Source organism: Choloepus didactylus, chromosome 5 (assembly GCF_015220235.1).
Source record: "Choloepus didactylus isolate mChoDid1 chromosome 5, mChoDid1.pri, whole genome shotgun sequence".
Lineage (NCBI taxonomy): Eukaryota > Metazoa > Chordata > Mammalia > Pilosa > Megalonychidae > Choloepus > Choloepus didactylus.
The window spans coordinates 97,719,746-97,739,407 of NC_051311.1; the positions used below are offsets into that span (position 1 = coordinate 97,719,746).

Here is a 19,662-nt window from a genome sequence, read left to right on the forward strand (position 1 = left end):
ACCCTTGGTAACCAAAGTTCACTTATCACAAGAAAAAACATTTCCCCTCCCCACCCCACCACAAGCTTTTCTTAGAGCATTTTGAAATACCTGGCTATCACTACATAACTGTACTGTCAACAAAGGGAAAATGACATTGAAGCATTCATTAAGGGCTTACATTTATGAGGAAATGTGTCACATTTTCAAATTTCACCCTCAAGCACCTTTAGTTTAATAATTTCTTACTTATTTTCAAAGCATCAATTTATTATTACCCCATCAAAACGTAACTGGTCATCAGTTGTGTTACTTTTTTTTTTTTTTTTTTGGTAGACAGGCCATTTTTATAAGGCATTTTATTCATGGCAAATTTTTGCATAAAATTAGCCATTATTTGTATTTCAACAGTTTGGACAATGGTTAATTTTCTCTCTTTCTCTTTATATATATTTTTTTCAATAATTACTCAAAGCAGGAATCGTTTTTTAACAGAAGAACATGGGAAGGCAACAATAACTTCCTAGAGATTTTCTCGTTAAGAATCCAGGTCAAAATCAAGACAATTCTTATAATTGGTAAACTATTTTATGGGGAGCCCTTGTACATGAAATCACCAGTGATACAACAACAAATTCTCAAATTTCCCAACAGAGCACGTATAGAATTCTGTTTTGATGTTATACATAGATGATGCAGCAGTCACACAAGTTTAAGGATCTAACACCCTGACATGCAGCCAGTGGGTGCTTTTGAGTCTGTGCCTTAGAGTTATGTCGTGGTATGGACCCAGCAAATGTTCTGCTGATTTGAAGGCTGACCCCATTTTAATGTAACTGAGGGCTCATGTTTTGGCAGGGTCTGGAGTTTAATTATGCAGATTTTTGGTTTTAGGAGGTCACAATGGGCAGTGTCTGCTACTAGATACCAGCCACAGCAGGATAAACTGGATTCCGAGGAGAGTCCACAGGGAAGGATTTAATCCAGAAACACCACCACAGTCGCTATAATCCTCCTGATGGAAAGAAAAGGAAGAATTAAAATCTTTGTCCTTCTGAACTCACCTGACAAAATTGCTTTAATTTGGATTCAAGTAAATTACATTCTACTAGATTTTATGTTCAGTTTTGGATAAAGCAATCTCCCAGCACCATTTGATAAATGCTTTAAAATTTTAATTATAGATTCTGATGATGATGAAAGGAAATACTTTAATAGTAAATTCTGTTTTGAGTAATGTGACCATTTTTAAATAGAAAACTTACCCTCACAGTATCAAAAATTCCTATATATTATAAATGCAAAAAATAAGAAATGAAAAGTCTGTTTTTTAATTTTTAAGAATTATGATTACAGTAACTATGCTCAAGAAGGAAACATTTGGGACTGGTAAAATAAATTTAAGAAACAATCTCCCATTTCCCTTATGTCTCATATGCAAGGTGATCATACCACGTACAGCATAAGGACCTTCATCAAGACTTCAAATAAAATGAAGGGTAAGGTACTTGAAGCATGAAAAATGAAAGGACAATGAAAACATATCCAAATTTAAGAGCTAAAATAGAGACAGAGGTCTATGTTGTTTAGAGAACCAACCAATATAAAAAATTATACTCACTTGGATTCCCCACTGTTTAGTGATAGCTCATTAGGTTCTCTTCCAAAACAAAATTGTTCATCTTTTATTATGAGGTTCTATATTCTGTAACATTCTTCATGTCCTTTAATTCATTTTAAGATATTTTATTTCATTTAAAAAAACCTATCTAATCATTCTCTGAGCCTTCTTTTTTAAAAGATTAGATAATCTAAGGCTTATCTTCCAAAAATCAAAATAATAGGTTATGTTAAATAAAAAAGAAAGTGTTTTCTGGTTTTTAGAATAATTTTACAAAGACCCTAAGCTTTCAGAGAATAAGAACTTTGACTCTTTGGCCCCTTGGGTTTTACTGTCGCCTAGTAAATAAACACAATTTCATTCCTGGATGATATTTTAAGGCAGCAGAACACTGTTTGTTAGAGGAAAGGCTGGGGGAAAAGAACTCATAAAGGAAAATTTTATTTTTCAAAAGCCATCTCTCAAATCTAAACAGAATCATAAAATTATTAATCCTCATCCTAGTTGACCTTCAGGAGCATCTGACACTATAGAATATTCCCTCCTTCTTATCATTTTTTTTTCCTCACGTGTCTTTGCATACACTCTCTCCAGTTTTTTTCCCCAAACTTGTTTGTGTTCCATCTTATATTCCTTGGCTTCACCTCCTTCTCTTCATGTCCTCTAAATGTTAGAATTTTCCAGGGGTTAGTTCTCTGTCCTCTTTTCTTCTTTACTTATACTTTCTTCTTAGGTGATCTAATCCATCCCTATGTCTTCAAATTTCATCTATTTGCTAATAACTCTCACGTTCATATCTTTAGCCATGAACACTCCCTTGACCTTCAGGTTAATATATCCCCTGATCTCCACCACCTCTCCTTCTGTATGGCTCACAGAGATCTCAACTTTTCCCAAATATTACTCTTCTGCATCTCAGTGAATGCATCTTTATGAGTAGTGAATCAGACCAAAGATTCGAGTCATCTATGATCCCTCTTTTTTCCTGTAGCCTAATCCATCAGCATGTTCTCTTAAGTCTAGCTTCAAAGCACATCCCTAAACCTACTACTTCTTGCCCTCTCAGGTCCAAGAGCATACACTCCCGAAAAAGCTGCCTCACTTGTCTCATTGCTTCTATTCTTGCTCTTTTAAAATCTCTTCCCCAAAAAACAGTCAGGGGATCTTCATGAAGCCATAAATTCAATCCTGTCACTCCATGCTTGAAATATCCCATCACACTTGGAATAAAATCTGAATTCCTTATCAATGTCTGTAGAGCCTTATACCGCCTGGAGCCTGGCTGCCTCTCTATCTTCATCCTCCCTCACTCTTCCTCCCCTTTTCCCACTTTCATTCACTCTGCTCCAGTAACACTGGCTTCCCCTGCAATGGGCCAAAGGGTTGACTATCTCAAGGCCTTCACACTTGCTCGTCTTTTTGCCTCAAATACTTTCCCCCAGGTAGGGTTGCCAGGTAAAATAGAGGACACCCAGTTAAGTTTGAATGTCATAGAAACAACAAATAACTTTTTTACGATGAGTCCCAAATATTGCATGGGATATAAATAAACTAAAAAATTATTAATTGTTTATCTGAAATTCAAATTAAACCAACCAGGCATCCTGTTTTCTTCTATATTCTAAATCTGGCAACCCTTAGAATATCTCATGACTGACACCCTTGCTCATTTCTAGGTGTCTATTCAAATGTACCCTCTTTATAGAGACCTTCCATGACCACGCAATCTAAAATAGCTTTCCCTAACCTCCCAACACTACTCATCAACTCTCATTTTCTAGCCTTTCCCTGTACCTTCACTTTTTACTATCTGACATTTATAAAATATGTACTTACGGTCTATCTCTCCCATTAGAAAGAAATACATGAGATCAATGGACTTGGTCTCATTTACTGCTGTATCTAGGGTGACCAAATATGGGGACTTAATGTCCAGATAGGGGCAGTTTTGAGAATGAAAGGGGGTGCTTTTAATACTTTGCTGAGATTTTTGGGCATAAACTGCTATTCTCCCATTCTATCTCTCACACACATGAGTGGCCTGCTATGTAGTAGGTGTACAGTAAGTACTTGATAAATGAATAGTAGGTACTCAATAAGCAGCACACACTTTGGTGGGTTAGAAACACCAAGGGCATAAAATACTACATTCAAATCCTATGTCACTCAACCAGGGGTCCTCTCCAGTTGCGGTTAGGTGTTAATTTGATGGAATGAAAAACTAGCACACAAATGAGACCCATTTATGCATTTAGGATATAGTTTGTCAAAGAAATTCTTCATAATGCAAAATATATCTTAATATTCTAGAAATATATTATGGAAAGAAAAATATTCTCTCTGGCTCTTACTCTGTTGTTTTTATGTTTTATTTGTTTTAGTTCCATTTCTTTTGTGTGATGATGAGATATGTCTATTTCTATTTGGGAGTTGGTAGTTCAGATAAGTTATTTGGAGTCTCTGTAGTTTGCATGTTGACTCACATTGAAAAATCTGCCCTTCAGTTTCCTGATCATGTTTTCTCATGTGTTTTACATCATGCAACCAAATACTAAGACTTGAAATTATTCTAATAAAGTGAATTATGATATACATTCTAAAAACATTCTAAATCACAAAAGCATGGATGCAGGAGAAATCTCAGCATTTTCTCCCACTTTCAGAGGCAGAAATCCCACCAACACTATGACCATATGAATCACTCTGATATTTAAAGATTACTGTAGTAGAAAATAACAGATTGGTACCTTGTTTCAGTTTAGGACATTAAAATAGAAAAAAGACACAATGCCAACAATATGTGTATTTTATCTTTAAAATATGGTAAAGGGACAAATTTTATTAATTTCCTCATAGTGGACCTCTCTCAAAATACTCTATTAATCAAGGTGTCAACTGAGAATTCTTTATTATTTTTCCCTCTGCCATTACTCATTAAAAAAAATATAATCTAGACCATAGTTACATTCATACAATTTTGTGCCAAGGTTTATTTTATCATAAGACCATGTATATTAATGGCTACAATCTCTTCAATTTTCTGCTGTCAAACAGTATTGATAAACCCTTACTCTGACTTTCTTTCCCCAACCAGAACCTAGGACAATCAATTGCACATAGTAACAGCTCAATATATTTTAATTTATTTAAATCAATTTAGAAATAAATTTTCCCCAAATAAAGTTTTCTATTTATTTGGCCAAGAAGTTTTTGCTCTTTCTTTTCTGAATTATAGTCATTGTTAAATTTCCTTCAAAACACAAATCATAGGTGAAAACATCCACCAAATAATGACTACTTTTGAATTTAGGTTTGTCTGTACTTCAGTCAACCTCAGCAGCCTCAATGACAATCTACATTTGCAGTTATTTAAGCAGGTAAATACTCCACAATAACTCTTAATAGGAAGAATGTTCCTAATTTTAAAAGAGTGTTCTCATACACAACACTCTAGTACACTTAGCACATTAATTCACTGTTAAACCACTTATACAGAGAGAGACAAATAAATATAGTTACACACAAACAGATTTCTTTCTATATATTTATTCTCCACGTAGCCAGTAGTATGATTTTATACATTGTGTGTGTATAAAATAATGAAGTTCCTCAATGGGAGGGCAAGGGAATTATTTTTTTCTCTGAAACTGCTGATCAGTATTACAACCATTTTGATATGAATTATATTATTGGCTGGCTTTACTGTCTTCTTTGGTTTATAAACAAACTTTAGCTTTTTTTTTCATTTATTTTCCTTTTGTTTTTCTTTACCACTTAAGCCTTCAAAAAGACCTTGTCAAAGGCCTCACTTGAACAGTTGTGTTTTAAGGAAGTCCTCATGGTACAGGGGCGTCACAATTTTATTCCTATAAGCTGTAACCTTTGTGAACTCTGCAGGGTCCAAGGGCCCTAGCTTTAGTCTTTTCAATGAGTTAGAGAGAAGACACCCTTTAGAAGACTTTCGAGCTTACACCACCACCTAATTTTCTCATAAGGAGAACCTAATCCACAGCAAATTCCTGTGAGAGCCAGACTAACACTGGAGTTTAGATTAAGACCTTTATCAGTCCTCAATGTGCAGAAAACTGCTAGCTAACCTCTCAGAATTTTTTTTTTAATATTTATGTTACTTTTTCAATTTTTAACTTTTTTCAGAGAAAATGCTACTTCCTTTGATATCATCATACCAACACTTAAAATGCATAGACTAGATTCACCTTTCCATACCGATAACTATGTTTTGAAAGATCAAACCTAAGTAAGTCTTGTAAATGTAAGGTATCTGCCACTTACATCATCTTCTCAAGACTTATCATTATGTATTCCTCAAGGATGCAAAAATATCTATGATTTCAAACATGCTCTTTTCATCTTCCCCAAATTATTTCATTAAAATGTATTGATCCCACCCAGCTGTGTCTGTAGTGATATTTATTTATTTTCACTATACATTTATAATTATGATAAGAAAAATATCTTTATGGGAAAATTCAAAATTTTATTTCTTGGGGGTGTTAGATAGAAATTTTTAAAAATTCATCATCACTTATGGATTTTTAAGGTAGAGGTAAAATAAGAGCTGACCTATTCAAAAGCAAGACTTATATAGATATTTGTATCTACTTGACAGCATATAAGTCTTATCAATAATCTGTGATTAAGAGAAGTAAACTTTTGAATCAAAATTTAGTAATTTTTTACACTATTCCTCAACTATAGAGTGTAATATAAAAAGTTATTGTCCTTCTTCTTTAGTCTACTCATCTCAATTATGACTAAAAAGTGCCGCCATTATACAAGCATTTGATTTACTATACTTTTTATATGAAAGTGGAATGATTATCCATGTATTTCTTTAAGATATTTTATTATATTATATATGTGGAACTATATTTTGATTAGCTGCTTACTTATTGATTTACATAAATATTATATTATTGAGGAATTATTTGATTTTGGTCTTTACTTCAATTATTAAAATCAGGCTTATCTCACTAGGAATCTTTTGACATGAAAACCACATTTTGTTATTCCAGAACAAATGCAGTTTTTTTTCTGAGACTCCTTCTACTCCACTACCCCATTCCCCAGCCATGACCTCACTCCTTTATAGTAATGGTCACATCTCCATCTAGTGGTTTCCCAATCAAAATGAATACCTGGACAGCAATCAAGGACAAGCACAACAAACGTTGCTCTAGCAACAACAATCATGGCATTCCAGACCATCACAAAAGAAATTGCAAATTTGTAAATGGAACACAGACTGCAACACACATAAGCAGACTTCAAATAATCTGTTCAGTAATGTTGATTATATAAAGCAGAAATTTGCAAAAAAGATTAATAAGTAATAACTTTTGCTTAGATAATGCAAATAACATTAAAAAATGAACTTAGAAATTTGAAGCACTTATGCTAAAATAGTTCAAGAGAACAACAATATTGGGAGTAAAAATCTAAAAAGTTGTTTAAACCAGATTTGTTACCAAAAAAAAGAAAAAAGAAAAAAGAGAAAGAGAAAGAAAAGGAGAAAAATCAGAATGGTTGACTTAGAAGTCCCTAGTAACGCTTGATAAAATGGAAATGATTCATTAATTATACATTATTAAATTCTGAAAATAAACTGAAATACCAGCTCTAATAATTGTCCTTTTAATATTTCTCTTTAGTAAAAGATATCATGATATCATGTACACAGTTTTTCGTAGGCATTGACTTAATCTTGATACAAACTATGATTTTTAAATAAATATAGGAAAATGACATTTTCTGTTTAGGATTAGAAATTTATGCACCATTTTAAATCAGCTATGCAGGAAACAATATTTGCATTGGTATTTAAATAACCTGCTTTCAAAATGTTTAATACTGTGGATTTGGGGTTAGAGATTATTTTCTAAAAGTTCAAGCTGCAAAAGAAAACAAAGAAAAATTAGAGAAAGTGACTGACCATCCATAGCACATGAAAACTTGCAGTAAAATGAAGATAGGAGCTGACATCATGGCATAGGCACGACTCGTTGTGCATATAAGTTGATCCTATTAATGGGCAAAGTAGCAAGTACAGGAAAAGGAAAGAAAACATAGAAAAGAAGACATACAAGATGAGATTTCATGCAATTTGCTGGCAGTTAGCAGTTAACGTGAGCCTCCATCCAGAGCAGATTCACAGAGACTATTGCAAATAAGCATTATTGAAATATCACACTGCTAAAGAAACACAACATACTATTAGCACATCTAGCACATCCAGCTACTAAGCAAGATTGTACTTTCACACACAATCCCCTACACAACTTATAGGAACTTGCATTGTTGGAAATTTCTTTTGCAGCCAAATCTTTTTGCTGCCTTGATCAAAGGATATAATTTCCTAGGATGAGAATATTTTGGGTAATAAGGTTTTTATAGCATCTTTAAAGTCCATCTGAAAGATTTAAATCTCAGTCTTTGTACTGTCTAAAGTTAGTGATGAAGAGTTAATGAATGGAGTTTCCTTAATGAGCTGTACTGCCCTGAGACCCACGTCCAACATCCTTTGGGGATTGATTTGACATGAGTAAAGCTTCTCAAACCGCAGTGGAGAGAATAGTAGGATTTCTCATGTATGCATATTACTGAAGAGTTATGGGTGAAGTTGAAAAATGATTTAGCTGCAACTTTCGATCACATTTCCTACCAAAGAGGAATGAATGATCAATAGTCCTCACAGAGATAACTGGAATGTACTGGCAAAAACACCTAGCATTTTTAGCTCTATTCTCCACCACTGATTATTTTTCTTTGTTCCACTTCCAATTTAGATTATCTGATTGTATAATATCTATCTGGGGAAGTGCCTTTATCCTTTCTGGAACAAATGTGGCTATATATATTTGAGTAAATAAGCATGTAGTAGCAAAATCTAATCTAAATAAATATAAAAACCCTCTTTATTATAAATGCACATTTACCAATAGCTGTTTTAACATGATTTTCAAATAAGCAATTCATGATTTAATAATGCTCTCTGTTTCAATATTCATTGATGTGTGCAAGCCATTTAAAGCAAAGATGCACCTTGAAGAACCATAAAACTGGGGACTATCACATTTAAAATCAGCAAAAAATGTGGAGTTTATCTTTGAGAACAAATTTAAGTTTTTAAATAAATAACCTAATTTTAAAAGCATAAAGTTGGTTTGATACATAGTAAGACACAAGAGTGTTTATCAGGAGTCATATTTAGATAGTACACATTAAATAGCCTTTGTATTATTTTATTAAATTAACCCTATGTAATTGACCTCATCTAATTTCAAGCATTAGAAAAGGACATTACACAATTAAGGGAAATAATACAAATCTGATATGTGATAGAAACAGAAACCACACAAAAGAAAGAATTATAAAATAATAGGAAATAGCTGTTAACTGGTTTTTAATACAATGAAGACTAAACACAAACTAATAAATAAATTGTAGTTAAAATATAAGATTTACATCTCAGGATTGGAAATATGATTAAAGTAGTATATATACACATACTATAAATAACACTTATACAAGTTATTATTTATTAGAAAGCCTTTGAAATCATCAGATTTGTGATTTTTCTTGGATTATTAATAGATTGATTGGAATTGTGTTTGAAAGCACAATTTCTGTGGGAAAGACAGATAAAAGAAGCAACTGTTAAGTTTATGCTAACCATGGAAACTATTGAAATAAAATATCTGTCCACCAGCGAGTACATCATGTTGATGGGGGACACTATGGTTAAGACATTATGTTTGAAATGACATTGCAATTTGTCTCCGTAAATTCTTACGGACAATGACTGTTATTTTATGTTATTTTAAATCAGGAAAAGTTTCATCTTACCTGATCACTGTTATCAAAGCAGACATCAGGCCCTTTTCGGTATCTGGGCTGCTTAACCATATCACAAGGATCTGGACCATCAGCTAAAAAGACTTGTTAAAGAATATGAACTGACTCTTTTACTCACATGTTTATAAATATAAGAAATGTAATATATTCACTTTCCAAAGTAAGCAAGAGACACCTATGAGACTCTAGTCCAACACAACTGGTTCAAGTTCTGAGGGATACAGGGAACTAAATTGCCTCAAATTCTCCCTTGTTGGGACAGAGGCTATACAAGAGATCATCTCTTTCTAATCTTACTATACAGAGTAGGTATCAATAACTATTCTTAGAATACAAGTGAATGAAATTTATAATGATACAGAGTAGTAGACAGGGCATACATATAAAATATGGTCCGAGTGCTTCCCATTTAGCAAGACAAAACAGAAACTAAATCACTATAATTATCATCAATCCCAAACATCGGTGAGGACTTATTTTTTATAAAGAACATGAATATATGCAAAAAAAAAAAACAAAAAAACAAAAAACAGGCACTTTACAGCTCTTCCTACAATGCTTTAGTAGGCATTGCATTGTCATTTAGTATACTTACCACCAGATGAAGTTTTAACTTTACTGCCATTGCAACTAGGATGATGATAAGAATCAGAGTTTGCAACAATGGTGGTGATAATGCTCAACAAGTAACAAGTAAATAGAACTTAAGAAAACTAATTTTATATCATTTAATATTTTTATTCTATTTATAGGGAATAATTTAAAAGACTGTTTTCACATTAATTTTCATAGTTGAAGTTTTATGCAACTATTTTCAATGTATTTTAAAGCTCCTAGTTTAGATACTGTTGGGGATTGCATCATGTCCCCCACAAAAGGCATGTTCAGGTCCCAAGCCCTGGTCTCGTGGGTGTGATCCCATTTGTAAATAGGACTTTGAAGATGTTGTTAGTTAAGGTGTGTCCAAAATGAATGCAAGTCGGCTTGATCCAATATGGCTGAAATCCCTACAAGCAAAGCAAATTGGGTGCAGAAAAGACAAGCGACAGGGAGCAGCCAGAAACTGGAAGTGAATGGAACCCGGATAATAAAGAAGATGCCGCCATGTACTGCCATGTGACAGAAAAGCCAAGGAACCCCAAAGACTGCTGGACGAGAAAATTCTGACCCGGGGAAGAATAAGCCTTCTAGCCTCTCAAACCTATTGTTAAGCCAACTCTCTGTTTGCCATTTGTTTCAGCAACTAGCAGATAATGTTTCAAAAATTAAAACAACTAACATAAGCCCTTATGAAAGATGTAGTTGACTGCCTACATTTCTCTTTGCTCTAATAGAGAACAGTCAACCACTAGGCAAGGATCATACTTATTATATTTTGTATTTTGAGAATATTTGTCACAATGCCTTGCATTCAATAAATGTCTGTAAGAAAGAGAGGAAATAAGGGTTCAATTGCCACATGATAATAAACTGGTTTGAACAATGTTCTCCATAAATTATCAAATTATTTTAATATCCTACATATGTGTGTACTTATATCTGATACATTTAAAAAGATGAAGGATTTTTACCCCATAGTTTATAAAATTGTTTATGGGATATAACATCAAATTCCTATATGAACTAAAAATACTACCAGTTCGATTACTTCTCTGCACATTATTTCAACAATAAATAATAAATAGTATTCATAAGTTTTAAAATAGTATTTCTATCAATCAGTGTAAAATGGCACCAAAGAACATTTAATATAATTAGAGAACTTCCTGTCACTCCTAGAATATTCTGTTTTGTGGACCAAGCAACACTCCCATTTTCCCTGACAGACTCAGCTCTAGAAATAAACTGATCCTTTGGTTTTCCCCTCCACACTAACTCTAATGCTAAAGAAGTTTTGATAGTGGAATAAAGTTCAACCTCAGTTCCTTTGTTAAATTAACATTTACTGATTCTCCACAAAGGGTGAGGGGTTTTACTAAGACTTCACAAACATTATTCACTTAATTTTCAAAAGAAATTTTAAAGATAGACATTCTCCTTTAAAGAAGTGAAAACTGAGATGACAAGTCAGATGAAGTGATGGATTTACTTTTCTTAAAATGTTGGTTTATATTCCTGAATAATCTTCAAATAGTACTTTAATTAATCAATCATTTGAGTAAGCAAAATGTTGTAAACTCTTTTACTTCTATTAATTATATATTACTGGCATTATCCTCTTTTTTCCGCCTTGATAATTATGTAAAGACACATTCCATTCATGGTAAACATACTAAAATGGTATTGAAGCCTAAAAAAGTAAGATGTAGTTGACTCTAGTAACAGAGAGTGGCTCCATTTTTGATGTTTGACTGTTGACAGCTTTCAGGCCCTGTGACTCCCTGTTTCCTCTGCTCATTTCTGGGCAAGCTGATAGGAAAGCCCACAGGTTCATTCCTTTGACACCACCGTGAAGTTGAACCCACACAAGCTCCATTTCACGTAGGCAGAAACCCAGCACCACTGCCTAACAACCAGAAAACCCTGAGCCAGTCACTTTTCCTTGTTCTCTTAAGCCATGTTTGGATCTGCTTGGGAGCCTGCCCTGCTCACTCCAGAAAGACTCATTATTTGGGTAATAAGTCATTTTGTACTGAAATGGTACATGTGTGGCATCATCAGTCTTGACATTCAAACCGAATTTTTGGTGAGAGGTTCATCCTGCCTCTGTGGATGACCATCACGTTGTATAATACACTCCTCCGAGCATAAACCAGTAACAGGGTTAAGAAATGCATTACTTTGAGATGGCTTTCTGTTCTTGGCATCTCTGATGTCAAAGGATACAAGTCTGCTCCGCTTGTATGAGCAGTCGTGTGTCGCAGGGACATGTCCCTTTGCTCTCAACCATTATGAATATTAAGTTCGTGTTCATAAGCTTTTCTACATGAAAGATCCTGTAAAATAAATATTAAAAACATCCCAGAAAGTTAACACTGTGTTGGAGAAAATATTTCAAGGATTCTTACATATTAAAATGAAAGACAAAATATGACATATTGAAACACAAAGCATCACCAACATCAATAGAATATCAGAATAAGAATGGTTTTAAAAGAGAAAGATTACCATTTTTAATTTATTAGTACATACATATTACCTCTCTCAAATGAATAGTAAAAAAACTACAACAGATGTTTTAAGTGTGACCTTTGTTTTGTGTTATTCCTCATAAAATGAGCAGTATTTAGTTGTATTATAATACAGAAAAATGAGTTCATTTTACGTATTTAAAGAATCATAATATTTAGCACTGAAAATATGCCAAAGTTCCTTATTTTACATATAAAGAAACAAAAAAGCACAAAAGTGGCCACAAAACTTGCCCAGTTAATGGCAAGCTAAACTTTCTGTGAAGATGGAAATGGTTTTCTGTTCTGTCCAGAAAGGTAGCCTCTAACCACATGTGGCTATTGGGTACAGGCATAACTCATTTTATTGTGCTTTGCTTTCTTGTGCTTCCCAGATACTGCATGTCTTGCAAATGGAGGATTTATGACAACCCTGCATCAAGTAAGTCTATTGGTGCCATTTTCCAACAGCATGTGCTTATTTCATGTCTCTGTGTCACATTTCAATTAGGGTATGTACATTGTTTTCTAGACATAATGTTATTGCACACTTACTAGAATACAGTATAGTGTAAACATAACTTTTATATGTACTGGAAAACCAAAAAAAATGTGTGATTTGCTTTATTGCAGTGGTCTGAAACTGAAACTACAATATCTCCAAGGTATGTCTGTACTTGAAAGGTGGCAAGAAAGATTGGGATAAATTTTTAAATTTTATTTAATTTTAATTGAAATTAAAATAGCCACCTGTGGTTGGCAGTTACTAGATTAGACAGCACAGATGTAAATAGAGCCAAGGGCTTTAGATTCTATCCACCATTTTGCCCACACTGTAAGCTGCTTCTGCTTTCTTTAGAAACCAATACAAAAAATGTTAGTCAATTAAAATAAATTTCTTTATGATTATATATTTTTCAAAGAAGTGGATTTTATTTCTTTCCTCCAAGTTGAATTTGGGACACAAGCATAAAAGCAGAGGAATTCATGATTCAACTTAATGTTTTGATTACATTGATCTTTACATCACAATAAATGTAATCAGTTCTTTAAGCCTACATTGCTATTACTGGACATCAATTAATAAAAGGTCACAGGACTATGAAACTATTTCTGATGTGCCCACCAAACATGTTAGAATTTTGTTTCCTGAAGTTGGCAGCCTGATGCTAAGTCTAAAGGACAGAGTCTGCTTTTTTTGGACTCCTGCCTGACTCCTGCCTTTTCCTCTCCTTTCTCATACCCCATCCCTCTTCAAGGTGTGCTAAAGTAAGTCATAAAATCATACTGACCATGACTATTGCAAACTCTTGCTAGTTTCAGTTAATCCCTCCTTGGAAATACTCTTACCAACTTCTTTTCTGATCCCCTGGTAACTTTGACTATCCTGGCCCTTCTGCACTCTCAGATTACCTCACCTTATCATATTCCCTCTTCTCTCCGTTAATGTTTCTTTTAGAATATCCTGCCCTGTTCCCTTTTGCCTCAGTTTCTAAAAGCAGTGAGATCCAATTCCACGCTTTGTAACCAGTTACTTTCTATTCCTTTCTTGGATCCTGTGGCATGGTTTATGATCTTCCCTTTAAAACTTCACAATTCCCCATCTTGCTTTTTCCCTCTATCCCACTGTAACCAAATGAAATTTTCCGTATCTTCCCAAAATAAAAAATAAATCCAGGTTACCTTCACAGACTGCAATCCCACTTTCTGTTCATTATCCAAGTTAAAGTGTAGTCTATGCATCTGCCCTTCTACACTCTAAATTCCCAGTAATCTGGTAAATTACAGTAATGACACATTTCCTAAAAACAACTAAAGCTATAAAGGTCAATGAAACCATGTATAACCTGGCTACTGGTTCATTACAGAAGGATTCAGTGAACACAGTGTTTGATTCAAATTTTAAGATGTTTTGTGGCTCCTGTCTCCCTAACATTAAACTTGACCTAAGGAAACAATTATTTTCACTTTGTTTCTTCAATTTCAAATCAAAGATATATCCTAGTCTTCATGTCAGAGAAGATTAGAAGTAGTAACAAACAAACAAACACACAAAAAGACCTGGAATATCTTCTTGCAAGCTTTTAGTTACCATATATAAAAAGAAATCATATGTTTGGATTAGAGTTACTTAATATAATTCTGCAACTTTCTCTATATTAGAAAGTTTTTAATATGGATTCTTTTAGGCAAAAAATACACTAAAATATAATCAAATTTTGCTATGTTATACCTAAAAATGGAAGCAAATGATCTTGATTATTTTATTACTATTAGAGTTGAAGGAATTACAATTTATCAAAGTTAGAGTTAATTTTTAAAATTATTAATTTTAAAAACCTACAGAGACACTGAAGATCTTTACACATAATTATATCTGTAGACTCCAACCACAATCTCCATTATTATCTGCAGTGATTATAAAAGTCAACATGATTTTTTAGTGAAATAGGACTACTCCAGATAACGAAGAAACAGATTACCTGGAACAGTTTCCGCAGTCCAGTACACCACTGAATGATTTACTATCATTATCGAAGAAATATTGGGTTTGTTCAGTAATGCAGCTCTGCTTTGACAGGGAGGCTGTGAAGTCATCGTCCTCCATCTCGACTGTGGGGGAGTTAAAACAAGGACGTCACAAAGGGAACACTGTGGTCAGTGCCCAGAGCCTTCATTTCTCATCAAGCAAAATAAATGCATAAGGGCAGGGGCTGCAGTTGGCTTGTTTCCTGATGTGTAATATAGCAGCAGCTGCCAATGGGTTCCCGAGAAATATCAATAGAATGAACTAATTCAAATACATAACAGCTATAAAATGAGGCCAGTGTGAACTAGAAAAGTTTTCTGAAGTGTTAAGAAAGGTTGGACAAATGATCACAACCTACCAAAGTGTCTGATGGATGGATGATATTTCTCTCAGAAATATGCATACACCACACACACACACACACACACACAAACTTTGCTCCGAGTTTGTTAAACTCAGCACATCCCAAAGAGAAAATTTTAATTTTTATCATGACAGTATCTGGGCATTGACCTACCTGCTTCAAGAAGTCGTGGAAAAGTCAAACTCAAGAGAAACTGTTGCAGAATAGACCTAAATTTAAAAAATGACTAATTTTAAATGAAAATCTAGATATTTTCCTTTATAAATGGTGTAATAAAAATCAGAGTATTTTTGAATGACATTGTTCTGATTTATGTATATGTACATATACCCACAGATTTCTTTTTCAACTTTTAGGGGAAATTTTGAGAATTTTTTAATAGAAAGTTTAGCAGCATTTTATATAAATATTTATTAAATTATACAAAACATTATAACATTTTCATTTGTATAAGAAGTCATGAATCTGATCAGATGTGTGCAGGACCAAGAGAGGGACATATATATGTGAAGAGGGCTAGTATCAGGCAATAAGAGATTGTGGAAAAGTGGTAAGTCTAAGAGAAAAAACATCAAAATTTGAGTGCAATATTTTTGCATTCACTATTTTTCCTTATTTTAGTTTTGAAAATTTCATAGAACAAACAAAAACATAATAAAAACACAAACAAATAAAGCCCACCTTGTCTGTGACACCAGTTTGTAACGTATAAACTTCACATTACAGAATATATTTGTGATTTCATAATGCAACATTCATGGATTAAAATATATGCAGTATATATATAGGGGATAAGGCATAATAAATAACAATGGAGCCAAGCATTACTACAGAATCAACTAAAATTGAATTTTAAAAAAGGGAAGAGATTATGGCCAGAAAATAGCATAAAACAATCAAGGATTTCCAGGATCATTATGAGATTTATAACACCTGCTTAAATTAGTATATAAATATCCTTGTCACACAAGAAAACACAATTTGTCCAACTTATTTTTCAAAAATTTTTAATCTAAAAGAACAATTCTTCTTTGCTAATTTAATAAAATTAGCTGGGAAAACCTGAACATCAAATGAATACAGATTAATCTACATGGGAGTAAGACTTGGACAATGCAGTAGGGTGATGAGAATGAATGAAGGAAGGAAGGAAGGAAGGAAGGAAGGAAGGGAAAGAGAAGGGAAAATAATGAATCCTAAACTCAACAGGTTTAGTAACATTACTGACTAGAACTAAACAATGAGAAATTTTATCTTCCAGACTTTCCACAATGCCTCAATAAACAGTTCAGAGTTCTTATTTTCATAGATGGTGGGGCACAGATGGGGAGTGAGGGATGTGGAAAGAATCAGACCCATTTCAGCAGCACGATGCCTTTAAAATATATCAACCAATGTATTAATAAAGAGGTAAAAAGAGGTAAGGAGGTAAAAAGTTGAGACACCATGGCATGAATTATCAGACATCTAATTTAGATTTAAAGGCAACAAATAGTAAAATTTTATAGAACAATATACCTAAAAGTTAAATTGAGTCTAACATAAAGAAACAATGCAAACAAAAAGAACATCAACAGATTCATATAAAAAAAAGAAGCCTCTGAAAAAGTTGAAGTATACCTGAGCATTGCATTGTTTTCATATGAAAAACTGAATAATTTTAACAAGTTTTACAATGATCACTTAAAAAAATTTATAAATATTGCAAATATGTGTTACAGTAAATGGAAAAAATAATTCCCATAAGAACAAGTTACATGTCAGATAACTCGTGTATTCATCAAGTTTGTTACTATTTCAGGGCAGATTTTTTTCCAGCATTAATAAAACTGAAATTTTGACTTACCAGGCAGCAGCAGTAGCCCACCAGCCAATGTGTAATATGTCTGCTATTGATGGCTACAAAATATAATTAAAAAGTCACTATATAAGTCTACACCTGAGTGTCCCCTTAAGAAGAAGTGATGATTTGACCGTGGATATTACTGACCACATATGCTGAGCGATGCCCTGCTCCTTGTTTGGGTGCAGCACCCGGCTCACACACTGACTGATAATCATATGACTTGTTAAAAGCATAAACTGATATATTAACAAGGTGTCTCATCAAGCTCGGGTCAATTTCTCCAAAAAATCTTCCAATCTGGTACAGAAACAAAAAAAAACCCAATAAAATAAAGCTTAAATTTAAGTCAAATAGAAACATCTGAACCAGTACAATGAAACAAATAAGGTGAAAAAAAAAATGAGTTAAAATTACTCAGAAGTTTAAAAACAGAAGGAAATAATAAACATGACACTGAAAGAACTGAAGTGAGATTATGTTTTCATTACTCAATGGCTCTGTGTGATACATTATTTGTGGAAGAAACAAATGCAGATTACTAAACATTAAAGTCACAAACCAAATGTCTATAAAGGATAAGTAGAGTAATTAGAGAAGTGGGTTGAACTAGATAAAAAAAAGGAATTTGTGAAGACTGTGATGAACTCAAGCAATTTACATCTAATGGAGCAAACTCTAATCAGCTCCAGTCTATAAACATTGTTATTCAGGAAAATGGTCCCAGTGTTGAAAGGACTTTCTCTTTTCTTTATTAAAAGAGAAGCCAGAAATCCAGATTCAGAAATGAAATTAAGTGGCAAGTCATTGAAATTTATTTAAAATTCTTTGTGAGACAAATAGTCTATGTGCTGCCAATTTGCAAATTTGAGTCAAGAAATTTCATCAGTTTCAAACAGGCCATATATTAAGTTAGACATTATCTACTGATAAATACTAAATATGTGAAAATTTTCTAAATTCTGTCATATAGAAAATAAAAAAGTCATGTCATATTAAAATTCCTAACTATATGTACTAAAGGTAACTGTTAGTATCAGGAAGAAAAATTAACTAATCAACATAAACTAGATTTGGCATGCATTTCTGAAGTGTATACATTGAATTAAACAATTTAAAATTTATTTTATAAGAGAAATAAAACAACTAATGTTTATAATGGTTTGAAAGAGTTTCTGCAGTTTTAATCAAGGAAACAATTTGGAAGCCCTAATTCTCTCTTATTTTAGGTACATACCTGGTTAGTATAATCATCATGATTTGCCATCAGAAGGAATCCACCATCATCTAGAATCACACAATCCATTACCTGATAAAATAAAGGTAAAAATTGGCACATTTTTAGAAAGACTGGGAGGTTTCATTACTGTTACTCTATTATGTATAGATGGATAGAATAACAGAACCAGGAAAAAAATTCAAATGACTATTATTTTCTCTTGAGCATATTCTTGGAAGTTCTGTATAAAAGAAATTAAAGACTGGCATTGATTCATCGCTTTATACAAAGCCCTCAGGGATTGATAATCCACCATCATCTGTCCAGGTAAGAGTCAACTCAGTCTGAACAAATCACCAGAAAAATCAGAAATAGTCTTTTTGTTACTCCAGGTCATTTAAATGATTCAAGGAATTGTATAGACCAAATAATTCAATAATGTGCAATTCTTTCAAATTAAAAAAAAATACTTAAGATTCTGAGAAGAAAGACATTGAAAAACTAATAATAAATTTTAAGTTATCATGCTCCCTGGAACAAAAACAAAACAAACAACAACAAAAGAGCAGCATGAGGTTATTTACAACTATTTTATATTAAAATGTTTGGTTGGATAATTGGAAATTATTTTCATATAGTTTAAATTCCCATATAGTTTAAATCATGTTTACATGCATTAAACAATTTAATGATTTTTACTGAATAAAATTACAATTAAAGCATTGTTTTCATCATGTTTGAGGACATAATAAATTCCATTTTCCTAATAGGGAAGCAGCTTGTAAAAATCTCTGCACTATGGCTACGATATAGTCTATGTAAGAAGGATAATCTTTGAAAATCAAATTATTGTTTTAAGATTTCACAAGGCTAGGGGAGAGAGAGAGAAAGAGAGAGAGAGGTGATATGAAATGACCCCCCTTGCTTTCCTGGAAGTATACAGAAATATACAAAGCACTAGAAGCAAGTAGTATAATTTAACATTCTTAGGGCATCTTTAATTTTTGAACAAGCACAGCTCACATTTGTTTTTTCAATTTCTCAAATAGAGATGGAAGTAACAGAAGACAATGTAAAACCCAAGACACATAAATAGAACTTTATGATAAATTATAAAATAC

The 19,662-nt window shown here is 33.0% G+C and overlaps 1 protein-coding gene across 4 annotated transcripts in view; it reads right to left on the reverse strand.

Moving 5' to 3' along the window:
• Positions 1 to 292: 292 nt before the first annotated feature.
• Positions 293 to 19,662, reverse strand: part of CACNA2D1 (calcium voltage-gated channel auxiliary subunit alpha2delta 1) — a 526,916-nt gene continuing 507,546 nt past the window's right edge. For all 4 annotated transcript variants that reach the window (XM_037836528.1, XM_037836526.1, XM_037836527.1 and 1 more), the window contains 8 exons: positions 18,560 to 18,631; positions 17,470 to 17,622; positions 17,326 to 17,378; positions 15,633 to 15,688; positions 15,069 to 15,198; positions 12,302 to 12,411; positions 9,467 to 9,549; positions 293 to 994 (listed from right to left, as the gene is read on the reverse strand). In XM_037836528.1, coding sequence (XP_037692456.1) covers positions 878 to 994; positions 9,467 to 9,549; positions 12,302 to 12,411; positions 15,069 to 15,198; positions 15,633 to 15,688; positions 17,326 to 17,378; positions 17,470 to 17,622; positions 18,560 to 18,631 — 774 coding nt within the window. In that variant the 3' untranslated portion in view covers positions 293 to 877. The remainder of the gene's footprint in view (positions 995 to 9,466; positions 9,550 to 12,301; positions 12,412 to 15,068; positions 15,199 to 15,632; positions 15,689 to 17,325; positions 17,379 to 17,469; positions 17,623 to 18,559; positions 18,632 to 19,662) is intronic.